The sequence below is a fragment of the Numida meleagris genome, chromosome 8 (genome assembly GCF_002078875.1).
Source record: "Numida meleagris isolate 19003 breed g44 Domestic line chromosome 8, NumMel1.0, whole genome shotgun sequence".
Classification (NCBI taxonomy): Eukaryota; Metazoa; Chordata; class Aves; order Galliformes; family Numididae; genus Numida; species Numida meleagris.
In genome coordinates this window covers 3,894,572-3,915,355 of record NC_034416.1, presented here as the reverse complement: position 1 = coordinate 3,915,355, position 20,784 = coordinate 3,894,572, and the positions used below count along the sequence as shown (strand labels likewise).

The following is a 20,784-nucleotide window of genomic DNA, read 5'->3' as shown; positions in this document are numbered from 1 at the left end:
AGCCATTCTTCCCCTCCTTGCTTTCAGCACGCCCGCGCCAGCTATCATGTGTCGGGGGCGTATCTGCAAACATCCCCGCGTTATCGGGGTGGCTGTGGGAACGCTGTACCCGCAGGTCACCCTCAGCGGGTTTTCCTTAACGGCCTGAGATTAATTGAGCTCGGTGTGTTTGTGCGGGTGGTTTTAAACAGATGGCGACTGGCTAACGTGTAATCTGGGCTGTGTCTGCTGAAGTTGCTTGCCGGTTTTGCATGTGGTCTTGCATGACATGGAGAAGCGTAACGAGTACGCTGTTGAGCCCCACGTTTTTACTTCTTGCCGCAGTTAAATGTGCTGAGGAATGTGAGGTATTTCCCATTTTAAGTAAGGGAGGGGTGGTAAGTAGTCATGTTTCTGGCAGTGCTCAGTGACGCTGCGACCTGGCGGTGCTGAGCATCTCCTGGCTGCTGTCTGTCACTGACCCCTTGCTTTTATCAGAGGTGGTGGCAGAACTCCTGTCACTGTGCAAGAGGCCAGTTTTTGGAGGAAATATCTGAAAAAGGAAAGCCTCAGCTGTACATTCTTTTTGCTAGTGCCTCTTCCCTATCCAGTGGTCATCAGCAGTGTTCCACCTCTTACCAGTGTCAGAACGGCTGTGCAGCTTAGCAATGACCAGGAGCAGCCAACCCTTCCCGTGTGGTGACTCTGCTCCTGGCTTTTCTCAGCAGGACCAGGGAGCTGGGGCGGCTGAGCCTGGGTCAGGGTTTTGGGTTGCTTCCACACCACTTTGTCGTTCAGATTGTTTACATGACGTAAATAGCATTTTATTGCTCTCCTTCCCCGAAACTCCCTGGTTGCTGCAGTCTTATGCAAGAAGAAGGATTCAACTTTGCCCCTGTGGCTTCAGCCTGGGGGGACCGTGCGAGGAGGCAGGTGCCTGGTGTGTTTCCTCTGAACAATGTGGTGGAAATCAGCTGGGAAAAAATACCTTTGAGAAGGGATTCATTTTCTTTTGTGTCCAAAACAAGCAGCTGATGCACAGCGGTGCTGTAAGACAAACACCAGATATCCTGTACCAGCACCGGAGTTTATCCTGTTGTGGAGGAAACAAACCTGGAGTAATCGTTGTGCAGCAAGATGCAGTGGATTTGTTGATAAGGAATTAATGCTCATTTGAGGTTATCATATGCCTCGTTAAATGTGTCGAGTATCACCATGTACTGTGGCTCAGCCTGGGAAGTGGGATCAGTAGGTGTGTGCAAGGTGGGTGTCCTCCCCGTGCCCCACACATAGAACAGGAGCATCCCTGGTTCTCCCAAAGGGCTTCTGTGATATGTCTCTCAGTTGGGGCTTTTGTCCCCAAAATTTGGCTTAACAGCAAGAGTTTAAAGTGTGGTCCAGACTGGGGTCATGGGAGCTGATCTTCCTCTTCCAGAGCAGGCGTGGAAGATCACCCCTGGTCTCCTTGGCCACAGAGCAAATCTGATTGCTTTTTTTCTTTAGAAAAACATTTGCTGCTTTTGATTCCAACTCAGTGGCGCACAACTTTAGAGCAACAGGAAGGGTGGAAAGAGCAGCGAAGTTGGATCTGCCGTGGGCCAGCACTATCCTGCTGTCCTCCTGCCGCAGGCTTCGGGAGGCTTTGCTGGGAGCTGCCCTGCGCTGTGCACGAGGTGTTTGCTGTGCAGCACACCTTGCTCTCTCCTGGGAGCTCCCCCCTTTGCTCTGTCCCACGTCTGTGGAGCAAGGGGCCAGCGCACGACTCTGTGAGCTTTCAGCCAACCATACTGCTGTCAGAAAGTGAATGACTCTTTATATGCTTTCAGCGATGAATAATTTGTCATCTTGCTCCCTTTGCTGCACCTGCTGATGAAGCAGCTGTTGGTAATTAGGCAGGCCTGGTGCTGGCACTGCACTCCTCTCCTCAATGGGGCTGCTGTGACCTGTGTGTGTCAGTACACCTGTAACTAACCTTCACTCTCAGGAGGGCTCTGTCAGTTAACGCTAATGCTTGTTAAACTTCTTAGCTTGCTTTTGACACATAACTAACTGCAAAGGCTGGGTGATATTTTAGTGCTCTTGCTGTTGTACCACGCGCTGCAAAGGATGGCCTTTGCAGCACATAAAACTTAAGAGCAAACACAGGAGGTTGAATTGCAGCAATATTTATTGCTTATGGCCTTGGTTGGCTGTATTGTGAAGGAACTATATTTAAAGGAAGAAAATGTGCCTGGCTGTTCTTCCTGGGGACACGTGTAAGGAGATGCTGCCTGGTGCAGCGCTGTTGGTGGGAGGAACTGGGGACAGCTGGCTGCAGGTGGGTGTCCTGTAACCAAGGGCTGTCACGATGGGCAGGAAATGACTTTGTACTCTTGGCAGGACCCAAAGAGTGCCTCCTGCCTGTGAGCGTGGAAGGAGCGAGTTGACCTTTTTGGGCAGCGCATCGCTCCTAAATGTGGAGGGTGAGATTTGGGGAGGTGCATGCCAGCGCTTCCTCTGCCAGTGTTGGGTCTCGCTGGGGGAGGATATAAAGTGACCAAGGTTGAACCTAATTTAACTGGTGAGCTGTGACAGCTGGTGGCTGTGTGTCTGCGGGGGGAGAACCACCCCAAGGCATCTGCCTAGATGCTGAGCCTTGCAGGCTTTGGTAGATACATTCAATAATGATGATGATTTGCACCATGATGTTTCAGCAGTGTTCATGTTGCACCTCATCTTGTTTGTAAGCCTATCCTAGGAGGCAGTCTTGGCACTTGAAAAGTTGTGTCCTCGAAATTAAATTTTCTCCTCTATGGCTTTTAGCAAGCAGCAGCCGTGCTCTGGGTGCGGAGGAGAGCAGTGACCTTGCCCAGGAGCCAGCCCAGCCATCAGCCGTTAATTAGGGACCACGGAGGCTGGAGAGACCCCGTTCCCGGGATTACTTCTGCTCTGGTTTGTCTCAGTCGAGTGCCTGTTTAATGTGAAGTGCATAAATACTTGTGGCAGTAGTGCCGGGGGCCCCGGGCTCCCCGCTCCAGCTGGGCGCCTTCCCCAGCAGCGCCAGCACCGTGTCCCTGCTCTGCCTCTGTGTGGGGCTGGGGGATGGAATGGGGCTGCTGGAGGTAGCCCACAGCTCCCAGGTGCTCAGCCAGGCACCACCTGCCCTGGTGCACCCTCAGGTGGGCAGGCTGGCTGCTCTCTCTTCCATAGCTGATGAATTTGGGGATGTTAGCTATGAAATCCTCCTCTTGCATGGATTAAATCTGTGCTGAGATCAACAGCTCTGTAGTTAACCTTGTGCTGGAGTTGTCTCATCAGATAGTAGGTATCTGGTTCATGAGGTGGCTGTACAGCTCCATGGGACTCCCAGGGGGGCTGTTTGAGGTTATTTTCTGGGCTTCAGGACAAAACAAATGCAAAAGCAAAGCTAAAAAGAGCAACCCCTTGTGGGCAGGGGCACCCTCAGGGTGGCACTGTGGGGTTAGGGGTGTGTGTTCGGGGAGCAGGTCAGTGCAGTGTAGAAAAATATGAGATTTGAGGAGTCCCTCTCTGCTGGGAGCTCCTAGGGAAAAGGGGAAGCTGCCGGGACAGAGATTGGTTTGCAGAGTGGCAGAAGGAAAATAGGGGTGTGTAAATCCTTCTGGCACAGCTCCAGGCTTGCTGCTTCCTACCTGGAGCCAAGGACGAGCTGTTTGCTCGCAGGCAGCCCCAGCAGACGTTGCTGACAGCTGGCAAGTGGCCATGTGTGCCGGATCCTGAGCCAAGAGGAAATCTCCCAGCCGTGCCACTGTGGGAGAGAACAGTGGAGACCCCTCCAAAAACACTTCTAACAGGGCTCAGGATGTGGTGAGCATCTACCTGTCCTCCCAGGTGCTGTGGTGTGGGATTGTGTTGCACTGAAGCCCTGATGTGTGCTTGGTTAGGAGCCTGGTGCTTTTGCCTCTCAAGCTATTCACGTTCATCTGCCTTGTGCTTTTAGTACCCACCCCTTGCACTGAATGCAGCATCTTGACTCAGGTCCCCACAGGCCGTGGGTGCCTTTCCTCTGTCCATCCCTGCCTTGGTGCTGGAATGAGAGGATGCAGATGAAGTGGTTGGCAGCTCCGCCTCTACCTCTGTTTTCTTGTTCCTTGTGCTCCTACCTTCAGAATCATAGTCTCTGTATGCTACCATTCTGCTGGTTTCATAGAATCATAGAATATCCCAAATTGGAAAGGACCCATGAGGACCGCTGAGTCCAACTCCTTGTTGCTGCTTGTTGTCTGGTGTCTTAATCTTCTGGTGATGCGTGCTTCAGGGTTTCCTGAATGCCTTTTGGATGGCATAGCCAGGTTTTGCTCAAACACAACTAAACAAAATATGGAAAATATGGATAATAGTGATAGGTCCTGGCCCACGTATGTTCCCACACCTCTCCTCTGTTCATCTGCCAACCCCCTGAGGGATGGCTGCTCGGCATGAGGAGAAATGGGTCCATGTCCTCCTGTCTAGTGATGCAGGACAAAGGGGGAGGAGATGGAAAGGCAAATGGCACAAATAGCTCCTGGGCTGAGCACCAAAAGCCCTCACCAAACCCACAATGGAGCACGAGGTGCTTCGGCTTAAGTGACACCAAATCTCCAGCAGTTATGTGTCCTGTGGCAGAGACTGAGAAAATGATGTAGGTCAGCCAGGAAAAGTTAAGAGCTGCAATGGGGTTTTTGCACAAAAAGTTGTGTTCCTACTTCAGTTTAAGAGACTTGGTAGCTTGTAGGCGTCCAATCCTAGCAGGAAAAGATCCAGACAGACTCCTGAAAGGTGCCGAAACGTTACCTCCCTGATGCAACAGCGTGTTGGAGTTAATGAGTGATTTTGGAGTCTGAAGGAGACCTGTGTTTAATGGAGGTGGGCAGGGGTGTGTAGGAAGGGATGGCATAGTACCAGTGGTAATTAGCAAAGAAATGCAAAGGAGAAGGAGCTGCTCACAAAGAGACGAGCAGCATTTCTGCAGCAGTGGCACTGATGTGGACGCAGGACTGGGCTGGGCTGGACCCTGCTCAGCACCGCACTGTTCTCCTTCCTATCGCTGCACAAAAACAAGCCATAAATAGAAGGAAGGGGAAGGAACTGCCTACAAAGGTGAATGAGCAGATCATAAAGCCCGAGTAATCTTTTTTGCATGTGCCCTGTGATGAATGAGCATTTGTTTGGGTTGGGGAAGTGACACTTTCTGTACTGGGGAGAGCAGGCAGGAGCCGGTCCCTCTGCCCCTCTTGGTGCCAGTAGGGTTTAACCTCCTTGTTCATGGGTGCCATGTCCTGCCCCGGACACCAGCCAGCATCACCAAACTGCAGTGATTCATAGCAGCTTGGCAGCCCCTTCTGCTGCCAATGGAGATTTACTGTCCAGTGTGGACTCATTTAAATTACTGCCAACATTTAGGGATCTTTATCTGTCTTCCTTTACCCATAGGGATGTTGTCAGATTTGATAGCTAATCTGGAGTTAAGCTGATGATCCATAACATAGGGCCACCCTTTGGCCAGTAACTCACTGCTGTCACTGGATTTTTCAGGCTATCGAGAGAGTGACCAGAAAAACTGCTTTATGGCAGCTGAGAGCATCTCCTTGGAGTCTGTGCAGGCTCTGCTATGCCAGTGGCACAAGGTGGGCCCAGCTGGGTTTTCTCCTATTCCAGGAAACAGCATTTTGAGGGAAATAGAGCAAAAACAGTTCTGGTTTTTGGTCAAAGGGCACAATATAGAATGAGCCCTCCTTGCCCTGGGGTTTGGTCTGCTGAGTATGGCTTCAGCAGTGTACAAATCCAACATGGTTTGAAGCAGGCAGCGTGGGGACGTGCAGAATTCGCCTTTTGAGCAGCTGATAAAATAGCTCATGTGTCCAGCTCCTTGTTTTTTCTAAGCACTGAAAATGTCTTTTCTAGATCCAAAGCCTGCTTCCCCTTTATTAATGTTTGATTAGCAATTACTCCTTGTTGTGCTGAGCTTCAAAGAGGAGTACAATTAGGAACGGGTTTCTCCTTTGCCACATCTGCATGGCCAAGATGTATCCAACTGGAAGGGCCGTGAGGAAACCACCATGTGGGCCACAATGGGCCCTTCTGTCCAGGGGCTGATGCAGTCAGCAGGGCAGTAATGTCTGTGCATGCACACACACACTCTTACAAGACACGTCCTGCTATTTACAAGTATTGTTAAAATTTTAAATTCCCTTATTTTTAATGGCATTTGGTAATCAGTGCCAGCAAACATTGGGTATCTCCATAATGTGTGTTGCATTTTGTTGCTGCCCAGGATGGAAAAAGCTCTCTAGAGCGCAAAAGAAGCAAGTAAAGCTGATGCTGTTGATGTTGCATTGAGTTTTGGCTTGTGCTTGTTCCTGAGTCGCCAAGGCCTTCTGCCCACAGAAAAGGTGAAAAGGAATGGAGCTGGGAAATGAGAAGGTGGCGAGGAGGGCATCGCTGAATCCCACGATGAGGGTTGGTTAAATAATAAAGGAAGTATTTGCTAATAAAAGATAATTTTTTCCATGCTATTTCCAGGGCTAATAAGCAAAGGAAGTGGAGAGAATTGATTCTCCTTGTTGCATGCTTGTGTATGATCAGGCCACAAAATTCAAAACACATGAGTTTTCAAGTAGTCCATAACTTCAGGCTTTTAAAATGGGTTCCTTGCCTTGGTTCTCGCTGGTGATCAGATAATGACCTTCGTAAGCAAAACAACTCCAGCTGTATTTCATAATGGGAATATACTTCTGTACATTGTAATGAGCTGTTAACAGGGAACAGTATCGTGTGAAAATCTGCACGTTTCCCATGATGCTGCCCTGATTTAAAAGCCACCCATAAATTAGTCAGTGTTGAGAATTTAAAGGTCAGGATTGGCTATGAGATCTATTTTTCTCCCCTTAGACAATGTTTTCAGCAGGCTGGAATTTAAAATAGAAAAACCTGACCTGCTGGGACTTGTAAGAGTTGGGTGGAATGTGTGGTGGCCTTTGTGTTGGGTGTCTGAAAACGAGGAGAAAGAGCAGCTTTGCTCCTCTGAGCTCCTTACCAAGCCTCCAGAAGGATGGCATCCAGCATTCTGCAGGCAGTCCTCGAGCTGAGTGGCTGGAAGGTTCCTAGCAGAGCCAGAGGTTGGTTGGCTACGCTGGGTTTGGTTCACAATGTGAAGCATCGTGTGGCTGAGCATCCAGAAAGTTTCTGCAGTAAAGCTCTTTGGATGTGAATGCTTGATTACTAAATGTATATTGCAATTCTGAATATTATTTTAGCTGCGAGATCGGCCTCCGTCCTCTCCAGCTTTTTGGGTTTGATCGTATTCCAGAGGCTTACTAAAAACATGCAAAGAATTTCAGCAGAACTCAGTGGAACACTTTTATTAAATTCTTTCAGTCATGCAAGCTAAATTAAATGACAGCTCTGTCCACCAAAAGATTACAAATATCAATCAGACTTCTCCCCTAAACTCATGAAGGAATTAAATGTTTTTCTAAAAGTCTTCTATTCCCCTTAATAATCTGTTTGGCTGTTCTCTTTGCTTTACATGTTTTTGAAGTCTGTTGAAAGGGATGATTTCTGCCCTAAAGGAGCACAGTGCTTGTATCTCGCTGCCGACATTTCATCTGAATTTGTGGACACAATTTTGGTATTGCTCAAATTGATATTTGCAATGCTGCGAGCATAGTTTCCAAAATGAGAAGACAACCGTTGAACTGCAGTCCAAGGAACACAACGTTGATTTCTTTTCGGAGACGGGAGATTAATGATAAAAAGTATGTTGCAGCTCTCCTTGTTTAGGTTAAAATTGGAAAAACAAGGCCAGGTGGCTCAGGGGGCTGGTGGGATGGGGAGCTCTGAGTGAAGTGGTTGTTAAGAACAAGGAGTAATAAAGATTTCAACATACGGTCGCCCGTCCAACTCCAGCTGAGTCATTACCCCACGTTGCTGCATCTGTTTGTGTCTGGTCACTGCGTGGTTATGAATAATGGTATAAACCATGCTGCGACACCCTGGGGTGCTTTCCTTGCAGAAATGCTCGGCACGCTTTTCCCATCTCACTTGGTTTTTTGGGGAGATCACAGGATGAACCAAGGAACAAATATTTGTGTGGAAACCAGCTGGGGCATTCCAGCGTCCCTTGTGCCAATGCCTATGTGTCTGGGGTGAGGGTAGGATGTAAAGCAATGAGAGTTGGGAGCAAAGGATGTGGACCATGTGCTTCTTCCCATGGTTACAATGCAGATGGGAGATGGGTGCCCCGCAGACACCTCTGAGATGCGTGCACGTGCATGAGCTCCCACAATTAGCACTCTAGTTTACACTGGGTACATTACAGTGTATTTTTGCCATTATGGTTTAGCAGAGAAGAGCAGATATGATTGTAAACTCTTGCAGCTGGGTGAATTGTGATTAAGTTGAAGCTATCTCGCTATTACATACTACTTTAGCGATCACCAGACTATGTATTTTCCTGTCTCTTACCGTAGTCTGTACACCACAGGACATGAATTAACTGTAATGTTAGGGTAGCAGTCGGCTCTGTTTGCTATTTAAGGATGGAGAAGCTATGTTCAGTGCTCCGAATATAACTTCATAAAGCGCACAGACCATGGTGGTGGCTGTGCAGTGGTTGAGCGTGGCCATGGATGTTGTGCCAACTGAAGCTGTGGCACCCAGCAGTGCTCTCTGTCTGAATGCCCAAGGTTGTACTTTGGGATCCCCTCCATCATTAGGTTTCCTGTCCATTCTAGCAGGTTAGGACCTGGTGGAGGACATTGCTGGCCCTGCTCTCCTGGAATGAAGCACAAGAAAGTCCTACCGTGCCAATGACCCTTGAATCATAGAATCACAATGGTTGGAGAAGACCTCCAAGATCATCCAGTCCAACCACCCACTCATCTCCATCATTTCTCACTAAACCAAGCCCTCAGTACAACATCTTGCTGTATGGGTGAGCTGATGCCCAGGCAGGTTTGCAGGGCTGAGGCTATCCTGATGCCCGCAAGCATCGCTATGCCCATCAGACACTGTGGTCAGCTTCTGCTTAGCTGCGCTGAGGCCCATGCATTGTTTCTTGGGAAGTTCCCATTTTACTGTGGCTACAAAGTCTGAGAAACTAAGATGCTAATTTATAGCATGTCAAGAAAAAAAAATAGTAATACAAGAAACACTCAGCGATTTTAATGCATGGAAACAACTGAAAAATCCTGATATTTTCCCACCCCTGCTGAGCTTATTAAATCTGAAAGTATCCTCAAACTTAATTCTCTCTGTCAGAAAGCTCCTTATGCCTCTGTTCTGGGTAAGTAATGGAATCTATGCTGCTGAGATGCACGGTGAGGTCCCTGCTGGTGTGCTCCGTGTCTCAGGTGCAATGGGAGCATCCTGCAGTGGTGGTGCACTGGGGTAATGAGTCCTAAATTGTATGGGGCGCACTCACTGCGTTCTTCAGCTGATATGCTCTGATCTGAGCTGTGCTATTAGCATTGTCATTGACAAAGTCTGTATTTATGGTGTACTGATTTATTGCTGAAGTCTTTATTTACAGCGTTGCAGGGCTCAGTGGAGGTTGCCTGTTCTTGGTGTGTGTCTGCATGAGCCGGGGTGCTCCTTGGTCCCACAGCGTGAGAATCAGCAGGTCTGCATGCATCAAGAGCAAGTGCACGACGTGCCTCCAGACATGACTTCTGCAAACATTTCCTAAGCACTGTGGGCTTACTTTGGAGGGGAGAAATGCAAAGAGTGATAAGGGCTGAGCAGCCGCCGTGTTTGGTTTGCGTGAGTTCTGCCCCATGCTACGCCCAGCTCTGTACTGGTGTATATGTGTATATCACTATTTTTCTTTTTGTGGTCACGCAATGTTCTGGGAAAGGCCTGCAAACATCTAAATAAAATAAGACTTCTGATTAGGGAGCTTGGATGGTCTGAGCCAAAGCATGCTGAAGGCCATGAAAACGCATCCCTGAGTTTTGGGAAGATGAGCTGCACTTCACCTGCTAGCACTGCTGCAGGGCCATGCTCCCTGATTCACGTGTGCAGGGCTACAGAATGCCTTTGGGGGCACATACATCAGGGAAAACCCTCATCTTTGCTGTGTCCCTTTGTCACCCATGGGTGATGCTCAGCGTGGACCCATGAAGCAGAGCTGTGCCATGGTGCCGCTCCCCGCAGGGTGCACTGGGGAGCTGGAGTGATCTCACGTTGAGCCATTTGTTTTTCATTACGTTATGCTGCTCTAATATAAACAATAAGGTATGTGGACATTGCCGTGGACAGAGAGCCAGATGCTGAAAGCATTCCTCCAAGGCTGTATAAACTTCAGCAGCTAAATATTTTAGGAACTGTTTTCTAAGACTTGCTTAATAGTTTAAAAATATAACCTAGATTCCAGATATTAAAAAATGCCTTGAAAGGCACGCATATTGCTGCAATAGCTGGAACCAGCTAAAGCCCTGAAGTAAGCAGAAGGCTCCCATTTTGCAATATCTTCTCAGTTACTTATCCTTTTTCATTATTTTTTTTTTAATGCAGAGATTAAATTCAAGAGGCTTTTAACAGCATAGTGGTAGCGATAGAAATTTTCAGCGTATGTTAATGGGCTGACTCACACTTTTTCAAAGGGAAGCTGGGTTGGTGATGAAATAACTGGGTTCTTTCAGCAAGAGCAAAATCAGAAAAGTCAGCGGGAAGAGGAAGGCAATATCTTAAAGATGTGTCTAATCCTGCACTCAGTGTGCATGGCGGTGCTGAGAGCTCCCACCCGTGGCTGAGTGCAGCCCTGATCTTCAGTGGAGGTATCCAACCCCTGCTCAGTGATGTGCAACCTGTACATGAGTAGTTAGGACTTTAAAGCTCTGAAGCTGTTTTTTGTTGGGTTTTTTTTTTGCTTGCTTGGAAATGTTGGAGTTGCTTGGTGTGGATTATGGGTTCTTTCACTGCATTGCTTTACCTAGTGAAGTCAAATCCTGCCTTAATCCAGCACTGTTAGAAGCTCATCTCTGTGAGCATCTTCTGGGTACTCCCATCGCCGTGATGCCTGCCCCAGGCAGGGTGATGCTGGGACAAGGGCTCTCTGCTGTGGGATTTGTGGCGTATGGAGCTGTCCTGGTTTCCCAACGCAGTACCAGAGGGATCTGTCATTTCTTGTCCCACGTTACACATCAGGTGGGCAGTAATCCCTGAGAGCAGCTCCATGATGCCTTCCAACAAATCACCTTGTGTTGAACTGACAGCATGAAGACTCGCGGTGGTGCAGCAGTAACCAAGCCTGGGGCTGAGCTCAGCTTGCCCTTGACCACTGGCCGGGGCTCAGCTGTGCCACTGCTTCTGCATCTGATTTCTGGGGGGGTTTGCCCCCAAACAGGACTCATCTGGCTCAGCTCTGGAAATGCATTCTGCTGCTGACCTGTGGGCTTTGGTGGCTGGTAGATGTCCTTCTCCCATGGAGAAGCCAAGGGGCAGAGTTTCTCAGGGTGGTTTTATTTCCTCCTCCTGTTTGTTCCGTTGAGGTTGTGCATGCATGTTTGCCTGGGAGTGAATTGGAGCTCTTCAGTGCTTTGGCATGAGGCATGCACCAGGGTCACATAGAATGATTAAGGTTGGAAAAGACCTCTAAGATCATCAAGTCCAACTCACCTCACCACCACCACCATGCCTGCTAACCATGTCCCTCAATGCCACATCTGCACGTTTCTTGAACGCCTCCAGGGACAGAGACTCCACCACCTCCCTGGGCAACCTGTGTCAATGCATCACCACTCTTTTGAGAAGAAATATTCCAAATATCCAACCTAGCCCACTACTGTGGCTCCAGAGCCCTGCCACCCTCTCCTGCAAGCAGGAGATGAAGAGGTAGGGAGGGTGGCAGGAACTGTTCAATGACTGTGACACATCCTGTCTTCCAGCTGCTCAAAGGGATGGCTTTGCCCCGCCGGAAAGCTACGGGCAAAACCCCAGAGGAGGAGGAAGAGGAGAGCGGAGACTGCGATGATGAAGATGACTGTGGCAGAGGCTCTGGGGATGGAGAGCTACGAGTGAGAAACCAGCTCCGGTTCTTAGCAGGTAATGGGGACAGCAGTCCTAGGGTGACTGTTTCTCTGAGGTTAGTAGGTCTGGGTGACAACTCTTGGCCTCTTGGTTCTGCTCAGCTTCCCACTCCATGTGGGTTTGCAGGGATGTCTTGAGTGTAGCCGAGCTGTAGGTATTGCTCACCCCACTCTCTGCTGCCCACACTCAGGAAGGTAAAGGTAAGCTTTTCTGCTTTCTGGAGGAATTCAGAAAGTCAGTAAAGATGGTTTGAGTGTAGCAAACCCTCTTTGTTGTTTCTGATGTGGGATTTAGAAACACAGGATTAATTTAAAAACAAACAAAGCTCAAAAAAAAAAAAATCTCAGTTTCATTTTTGAGAAGTGATTTAGGCATTCGAGACCCTTAGGGTCAACTACTTTGAGCATCAGTATGATTCATGACTTGAGATCTCCTCAAGATGTCAGTGAGATGTCCTGATGCTTCAAGACTACTTAATTAGTAAGGTCACTTCTTCCTGGTCACCCTTTGGAGCTGGAAGTGAAGGTCCAGCTGTGACTTGGGCAGTTACAGATAGGTGGGTGGGTGCTTTCCACTGACCCACTAACCACTGCCATCCTCCCTCCTGCTCACACCAGTGAGACCACCACGTCCATGGTGGGTGTGTGGTGTCTGCTGGATGGGGGCTGTGGCAGGAGGCTCGACCAAATTAATGCTGGTCCCAGCTCTGCACTCTCGGAGAGACCAGACAACTGAACCTGGATAAAATCAGCTTTACAGCTTTGAAGTTTAAGAGGGAAATTTGGGCTCATAAACGAAGCACAGATGTTTATAAACTTCCTTCCATTGGTCTGGGATAATTAAAATATCCTTAATGAAGTGAGAGCTGAAATATTAAATGCCCGTTTCATATCAAAGATTATTGACACATTACGTACAATACATAAAATACATATATTCAAATACGGTTTAGGAGAAGGAAAAGGCTTTTTAAGTTCTCCAACCCAGGTCTGAAAGAGAAATGCGTAATTTAGAGAAGGAGAAAACGCCCTTTCTTTCATCCAAGAACTCAATATCAAGGCGTATGCTAAGGAAACGCAGGTGATCCACGTTGTCCTGAGTTGAGAGCAGAGATACGTGTTTCATTTTCCGCCATCTTTGCTTCACACTTCCAAGCTATTTTAACGTGTTTCTAATTTCCTCTTGCAGCCTTCCCCATAACATCATCAGCTGTGCGTATAATCCTCTCTGCCTTTTTCTATCTCTGTAGGCTGGTTTAATCACTGTATTGATCCCCAGATAACCTGCCTGTCTGGCAATTTAGACCTCTCTTGTCACTGCGGTATGTGAACATGTTACATGAAAAGAGGGCTTATCCTCCCCGCGCTACTCTGCTGGAGGGTGTTTGCTGCTGACTTTGCTAAGAATGGGTAAATATTAACACAGTGGAAAAGCAGCCGCAGCTTGGGGCATTGTGTCCCGGCAGGTTAAGCCTATCAGGCTGCTGGGAGAGCTGGGTTTGAGCAGCACAGCTTCTGGGCACCGTCTGGCCTGGAGGACAACACTGTGCCATTGTGCTGGCCGCAGAGACTTTCTGGTTCTTCCTCAGCTGCGTGTGCTACCACACTCATTTTTGTGTGCGTTTCTCCTTACAGCAGAAAGGTGAAGTTGATCTGACAGTGACAGAATCGTGTTTGGTTGGTACTGGATAGGAACAGTGACACTGTTCAAGTTTTATTTTGGAAACAAGCCCGGGAAAAGTTGCTGATGGTGTGGAAATGTTCACTTTCAACATTTTGAGAATATTACTTTTTACTTTGAAAGTTTTTCAATTATTTTTTTTTCCATCATATCATATGTACATAACACAAAATAAAAGGGACCAGAAACCATTCCACATCTCCCCCCCCCCGTTCCACAAATTCTAAATTTTAGGTTAGCATGCCGATTTGAAATGATGCCAGGCTTTGAAATCTGGAAATACTTTCTGCAACGAACTTCTGCATTTGGCGTGGCTTTATCTCCCTCTTTCCCAAGGTGGTTGCCCTGTAATAGAGAAACAGAGGCCGGGAGTGGCTGGGGTTGAGTTCCTGAGGTTCCCTGCTGCAGCATGAAGGCAGTGAGGCTGAATGGCCAGCAGTGCATGTGTCTGAGCAGGGTGATCAAGTATGCAAATCTTCTTTAAATGCATTTCCCTGCTCACCCTCAGGCTTGCTGTCAGGGAATGCATTAGGGTGCTTGGTTGTCTCTTTCTTAGCGGTCTGGTTCAGCTCAAGAGGAAATATCCCTGGCCCCATGATAGCAGCAGAGATCTCCTCCCTTGCTAAGCATTGGCTCTGCCTTACACATGGACTTGGCAGGCAGCTCTGCAGCACGTGTCCTCTTGTTATCCAAGGGCAACATGGCAAAGAGCACGTGGTCTGGTGCAGTGAGGCTGTGGGCCACGTCTGAACTGTGTGCCACAGCTTCTTGGCCCTGCCTTAAAATCTCATTTGCAATAGGATCACTGTGTAAGGTAAAGGCTGTAATGAGACACATTAACATCGTGCTACCACTGAGTATTTGCAGTGTATTTGCTGCATGCAAGTGGGTGCTGGATTTGTCTGGAGGTTGGGTGAAAAAGCTGGCAGAGTTGGACATGCCCAAGGTCTTTGCATGAGAAGGTGCACCAGCCGAAAAGCAGATCCCTGGGATGATGCATCTGCGCTGGTGGTTGGGGTGACCCGTGGAGATGGTGGGGTCACCATCCCTGGAGGTGGTCCAGGACCGTGGGGATATGGCACTGAGAGACTTGGTGATGGGCATGGTGGGGTGGGTTGGGGTTGGACTTGAGGATCTTGGAGGTCTTTTCCAGCCTTTATGATTCTATCATTCCGTGGTTCTCCTGCTCAGCAGTGTGGGTCTCCAAAGATTTGGGAAATGTGGAAAAGTAAAAAAAAAAAAAAAAAAGGCAAAAAAACCCCAACAGAGTCACTCTTCAATACAGCCTAGTTTTGATTTATCGCCTGTTGTATAAAATGCAACCTTTGTTTCCTATTTATAATGACCCTGTAATAACTGGACACTCAACTTAAGCTAATGATTTAAACATACTTGTAAACTGTCAAGTCAAAAGTTTGTGAGTGACTATAAACATATGTTGGTGAGTGCTATATGCTAATAAATTCATTATTATGGTGCCCCAGTGGGAAACACGGAGATGGCAAGCTTTTTTTTTTTTTATGATAGGTCTTTTATTGTTTGTCACATCTGCAACACATTAAGGATTTTGGAGGCAGATAATGTTTACAATAAGAGGAGGATTGAAAGCCTTCCAGCTCAGTGAAGAGCGCTTCCTGTTTGTCAATGGAGTAACCGTGGACCCGGCACCCTGCGCACGGAGCTCCAAAAATAGAGATGTGTCCAGACGTGCGTGTGTATTTCTCCCACACCAATGGCAAATCATGCCAGTGAACAAGTCATAGTATTTTCCCCCCAAGTCGTCAGCCGGTGTGAATGTATTCCAGAAACCTACGCTTACAAACATCCTCACGCTGCTGAGATCAGTCGTCTTACACTGTGTACCCAAAGCAAAGCCTGGGGAAGCTGCTGCTCCAGACAGCCACCCACTAATTAGTTCACCTCCAGCACTCTCACTCACGATGCTGCTCATAGCTGCTGAGCCGGCTGCCACTAAGCCTGAAAATGAAGCATGGGTGCTGGAGATGCTCCTGTGCCGAGCAGCTGTAGTAGGGACTGGTGTTGCCCTGAGCTGCCTGTAGGTTATCGTGGAGTTTTTTGGGTGGAAATACGCCTTTTAGTGGCTGGAGGAACACTGGGAATATCCTAAGCGATCCAGCAAGCAGGGTCAGAGGACAGGGGGAAGATTTACCCTTCCAAAATATCTGTGTTAGGCAGTAACAAAAGTTGTCTTGGGAACAGATGGATTTGGCAGCATTGAGTAGAAATAGTTTATCCTGAGAAGGGAAGTTGGCCTCATCCCATGAGAAGTATAAGGATGGATGTGTGCAATAAAGATATATAAGGATGGCTCGACGGTTTGTGTGTGTAAAACAGCTCCCCTGGCTGACTGCTCTGGCTGCACAGCACTGGGTGTTGCTGTTCTCATCTCCCTTGGTTGCTTGTAAGGGCAGAGGGAGTTTGTAGCTTTGTTGGCTTGGTGCTCAGGGCACCTTTTCTGCCCCCCCCCCCACCTTTTTCAGCTCTATCTCCTCTTTGGGGTTTGCCAGCAGCCCACAATGAAACCCATGCACAGCATGGCCCTCTCTTTTCCAAGATCCGTAACTTTTTAATGGCTTCTGACTTGATCACTGCTGCATCCTCTTTGCAGAGTTGTTTCAGGAAACTTTGTCCAATTTCTTTGGTCACGTTCCTCTCATTATTGTGCTTTCTCCCACTCTGTGTCTGCTGCTGCTCAGTCACTGCTTGGGGGCAGACCAGCAAAATGTAAAATATTTACAAGATCACCTCTTCAGATTCTTTATTGCAGTGCTTGTTTCTCAGTAAATGCCTTCAGGGTGCCCGTATGCGAGCCGCAGGTATCTGCTGATGCTGCTCTGCCTGATGCCTGGGCAGCCAGTTCCTTTGGATGTCTATCTGCTGAGAAAGACATTTTCAAATACCGGGTTTACTTCAAAACACTCCTTCAGCAGAGGTGCTGTGTTACAAGGCATCCATCCCGTCCCAGGGCAAAAAAACGGCAAGGCCAAATGTCAGCTGGATTATCCCAGTGGAAGAGCTGGAATGGTACCAACTAAAACAGCGCAATAGCTTGATTATTGCTTTTCTGTTTCAAGCATTTGTGTTTGCTGAAATTTCTCCTTTTAACAAAAATCTGGTTGTGAGTCAAGTATTCTTTTTCATTGTTCAAATACGAGGGAGCAGAGAGGGGGTAGCAGTTGGCTGATGCTGTAACTGAGTGTCAAGTTCATTAACTCACTATAGAAATCAGCAACAGTGATTTTTTTATTGATAGGCTGGGAAGATTAGTGGTGGCTTTCAGAGCAGGCTTGTTTCTAGCACCCTTCAGTTGGCTGTTGGTGGTGATGTGACTCTACCAGGCCTCATAGTACACACAATGTGTACATTTTAATAGTTTCTTGCAATTTCTGTGCTGAGAGTTCCTCCAAATGAATGGGAGATCCGAAGAAGGTTCATCTCTTAAAATAAGAATGCACTTTGAGGTAAGCTACACGTATTCAAAGAACATTTATGAAATGAACAAGTAGATCCACCGGGTATCAGTGGGATTTCATCCTATGCTCTTATTTTTCTGGTTTTGAATTGTATTTCATTTGATTTATTCTTTCAAACATTTTCAGTGTTGTGGTTGCAGGTGTGAATAGACTGAGCAATTTGTTTCTTGCATTTGTAGGAGCCAGCTTCCACTTTGACCCAAAGCAAAGAGTAGCATAGCAGATTTTTTAAAGCAGGATCAGTGGAGGGCATTTAAATCCCTGATAGTCACGTGACCATAAATCACATGTGTTACAATCATAATGTGGGCAGAAGTTGTTCTAAATAACTTCTGGAATCTCAAATCAGGGCAGACGAGGCTGGTTCTTGGCCTCAGTGTATGGTGACTGGGGGAAATAGAACCATGTGAGGTGTGCTGAAGGTCGGATGAAATGATTTGTTGCTCTCACACTGTACAAATGCACAAGTCTTCGTAAATCTGGGATTGCTTTGCTCATAATGCCACACTTCTGACAAGAGGTTTTCCTTCTATTTGGGTTTGAACGTGGTTGCAATTTTGAGTAACAGTTTGTGTTATGCCTGAGTGTCGAAGGAGACATTTTTCAGCGGTGTAATTTGGGAGCTGATGTATCTTTAAAGAGTTACTGAGTGCTGCATTTTACATGACTGAACGCATCTGAAAAATTTCGAGTATGCAAAGATCTGCCCCGCTGCAATAGTGATAGTCATATTTATCTGTAAGGAATGATGAATCTGTTTTTCTGTGGCTTGAAAATGCATGAATTCTTCTGAAGCTGGGAAACACACTTCCTCACTCAATACAAACTTCTTTTTTGTGCCGTTCTTCTTCCGGGAGGGATGAAATAGTTTAAATGGATTTCTTTTTAAGAGATGTCAATAAGGGGATATTTCAGACAGAAGCAGAGCAGGTGGTTCTTGCTAATGGACTGACAAGATAACCTTACACCGATAGCCAGGGCATCGTAGCTGTGCTGGTTGCTGTACAAAGAGAGGTTTGTCTGCGAGCTCGATAACAATACAACATGTTGATTGACTTTTTACGTAGGAGAGAGTGCCCCTTTCATGAGTGGCTTAGCTTTTACTAATGCCTTACCGCAGGTAAGCTGATAAGAGCGATTACAGGGATGTAATAAATGAGGCTGTGGTGCACGGTCCTTCTTGGTGTGGCATGAGATCCCAAACTGAGATCCTCTGGAGTATGCCACCGTGGTGCTGGGGACTGGGCTGCAGGCAACAATAAGGTTTGAATGGGAGCCACAGCTTGAGTACTGTGTGCCCTTTTGGGCTTTCTTATGAGGTGTGGCTGAGGGAACTGGGATTGTTTAATATGGAGAAGAGGCTCAGGAGAGACCTCATCACTCTTTACAACCACCTGAAAGGAGGTTGTGGTGAGGTGGGGGTTGGCTCTTCTCCCAGGTAACAGCGATAGGATGAGAGGTGATGGCCTCAAGTTGTACCAGCAGAGGTTCCAGTTGGATATTAGGAAAAAGTTCTTCTCAGACAGAGGGGCGAGTCTGTTCCTCTCGGAATGGGAAGGTGGTGGAGTCACCATCCATGGAGGTTTTCAAGTAAAGGGTAGATGTGGCACCAAGGGACATGGTTTAGTGGTACAGTGGGGATGTGCTGGGGGTTGGATAGGATGATCTTAGAGGTCTTTTCCAACCTGAATGATTCCATGACATCACACAGCAGGGATGCCTGGAGCTTGTATGGAGTCAAGAACACAAGATAAACTTATGGCACTAAGATCCATCAAGGACTATTAATCACAGCTTCGCTCAGGATGTCCTGCACGCTCATCTGCCCAGAAAGCATACTGGGGGAGCTGTGTGAAAAACTACAAACACAATTAATGTTGGGTCTGCGTTGGTAGTGTTAATGCTCATCTCTGCCTTTGCCTTTCCAAAAAAAAATAACTACTGCGTTAACCCCCTGGACACAAGTATTAGGTCCTGTCTCATCACAAGAGTTCAGGAGGGAGCCCTGGGATCTTGGTTGTGGTTGTCGCCTTGCTGTCGATCAGCTTGGCCTTGAGAGAGATGTCCGAGAGGACATCTGCTGTTTCAGGCAGACTATGGAAGTCGTCCCTCCTTGGAAAACCTTTGGTTACAACCTTCAGAGCACTCTTGAGCCCTAAAGGGGAAAAGGTGAGAAACGCTGAAATTCTCCGGACTGTCTCAAAAATCCTGACGTCTCAGTTCCAGTCTTTGAACAAACAAGTTTGTTTTACACAGGATGTCTTGGCAATGACATAGCAGCCCAAGCTGAAGCATTGCATTATGGCAGCATCTGAGGATCTGGTGTTTACTTAGATGTGATCTTACCTGAGATCCAACAGGTCCTTTCTTGTTGCAGCTGGAGCATCACACTCCTAAAAATTGTTTTTCAGGTTTTTCTATAAATATGTGTTTACGTACACAGGCCTGAAGCTGGGGCCTGGTGCTGGTGGTTAATGCTCTCCAACTTGTGTGGGATTTTTTAGCCCATGTTGAGAAGATAATGAAAAGAGACAGGGATGCTCCTCCAGAGAAACCTCTCATGACTCTGTGTTTTTAATTCCTTTAATTCTTTTAATTCATTCTTCTTTCTCTCTTCTCCCCAACCCTTGCTTTGCTGTAATTGCAAGTAAGAACAGTTTGCATTTGGGTCTGGCCTGCAAATCACTCGTCAGTTCACGTATTACCGGGACACGATAGGTTACTGAGTCAACACCGCTCTGTTGGCTTTCAGTGCGCGTCAGAAACAGGGGAATTCATCATTCATCAGGAAGAAGCTCTCTTCAGCTGCTCTGCATTAGCTGCAACCTGTGTGCAAACATCTGCTGGCCTTGCTGGGGCCAACACCAGTAGTAACACGAACAGAGCCAGGTGTGTCCGAGTGCGGGCTCCTCTGATTCCCCCACAGACCCCTGCCAGCTCATAGACCCGTCATGCAGGAGATAAATGAGCTGTGAGCTGGAGGGGAGATGTCCTTCTTCACGTGTGCTGGATGCTGGTGGCCTGTTCTCTGCAGTCACTATCCAGCCCCAGCTCTTGTGGTCTCCAGGGCTTCTGTGGCTCGAGGCAGAGTGCAGATGGGTTTATTCTATAGCAAAAGATTTCATGCAGCCAAGTGCTTCTGAATTTGCAAAAGCCATGTTCATCACCCTTGCCAGCTTGAAGGTATATGGCATATCTTACTTGCGGCTAAATGGAGTAGTCTCCAACATTTAACCTGCCCCCACGATGCTCCTAGAGCAGGTTGGAAGCTTTCTGATGGGGAGGCTGTGATTTGAAAATACCTCTGTGCTGGAACCAAGCTGCAATGAAGTATGCTGGGGTTTTGGACAGGTTTTTGTTTTGGAAATGAAATGAAGCATCTCTCTCTGCTTCTGCAGCAGGGAAATGCAGAAACAGCCTGTTTGCTTATATCAGAATGTCAGATTGTCAGCTTGTGCTCCAGAGAGGCTTTTTGTCTAAAAGTGTGCTTCAGATTACGTATTTAATTATACCTCAGGAAACATGAAATCCAAATGAGTTGATGGAACTTTGCTGGAGTCGTATGTTTTGGCCTCTCTATGTCAGCTTTCCTTTTCTTTCTTTC

General features: G+C 47.5%; 1 protein-coding gene across 2 annotated transcripts in view; it reads left to right on the top strand.

The window, feature by feature from the left end:
- GPC3 (glypican 3) overlaps positions 1 to 20,784 on the top strand; it is a 115,501-nt gene that overhangs the window by 79,513 nt on the left and 15,204 nt on the right. Inside the window, exon 7 of one of the 2 annotated variants that reach the window (XM_021406405.1) lies at positions 11,865 to 12,021. In XM_021406405.1, coding sequence (XP_021262080.1) covers positions 11,865 to 12,021 — 157 coding nt within the window. Of the gene's footprint in view, positions 1 to 9,508; positions 10,118 to 11,864; positions 12,022 to 20,784 lie in introns of those variants that run through there. The other variant, XM_021406406.1, reaches the window with a different exon arrangement.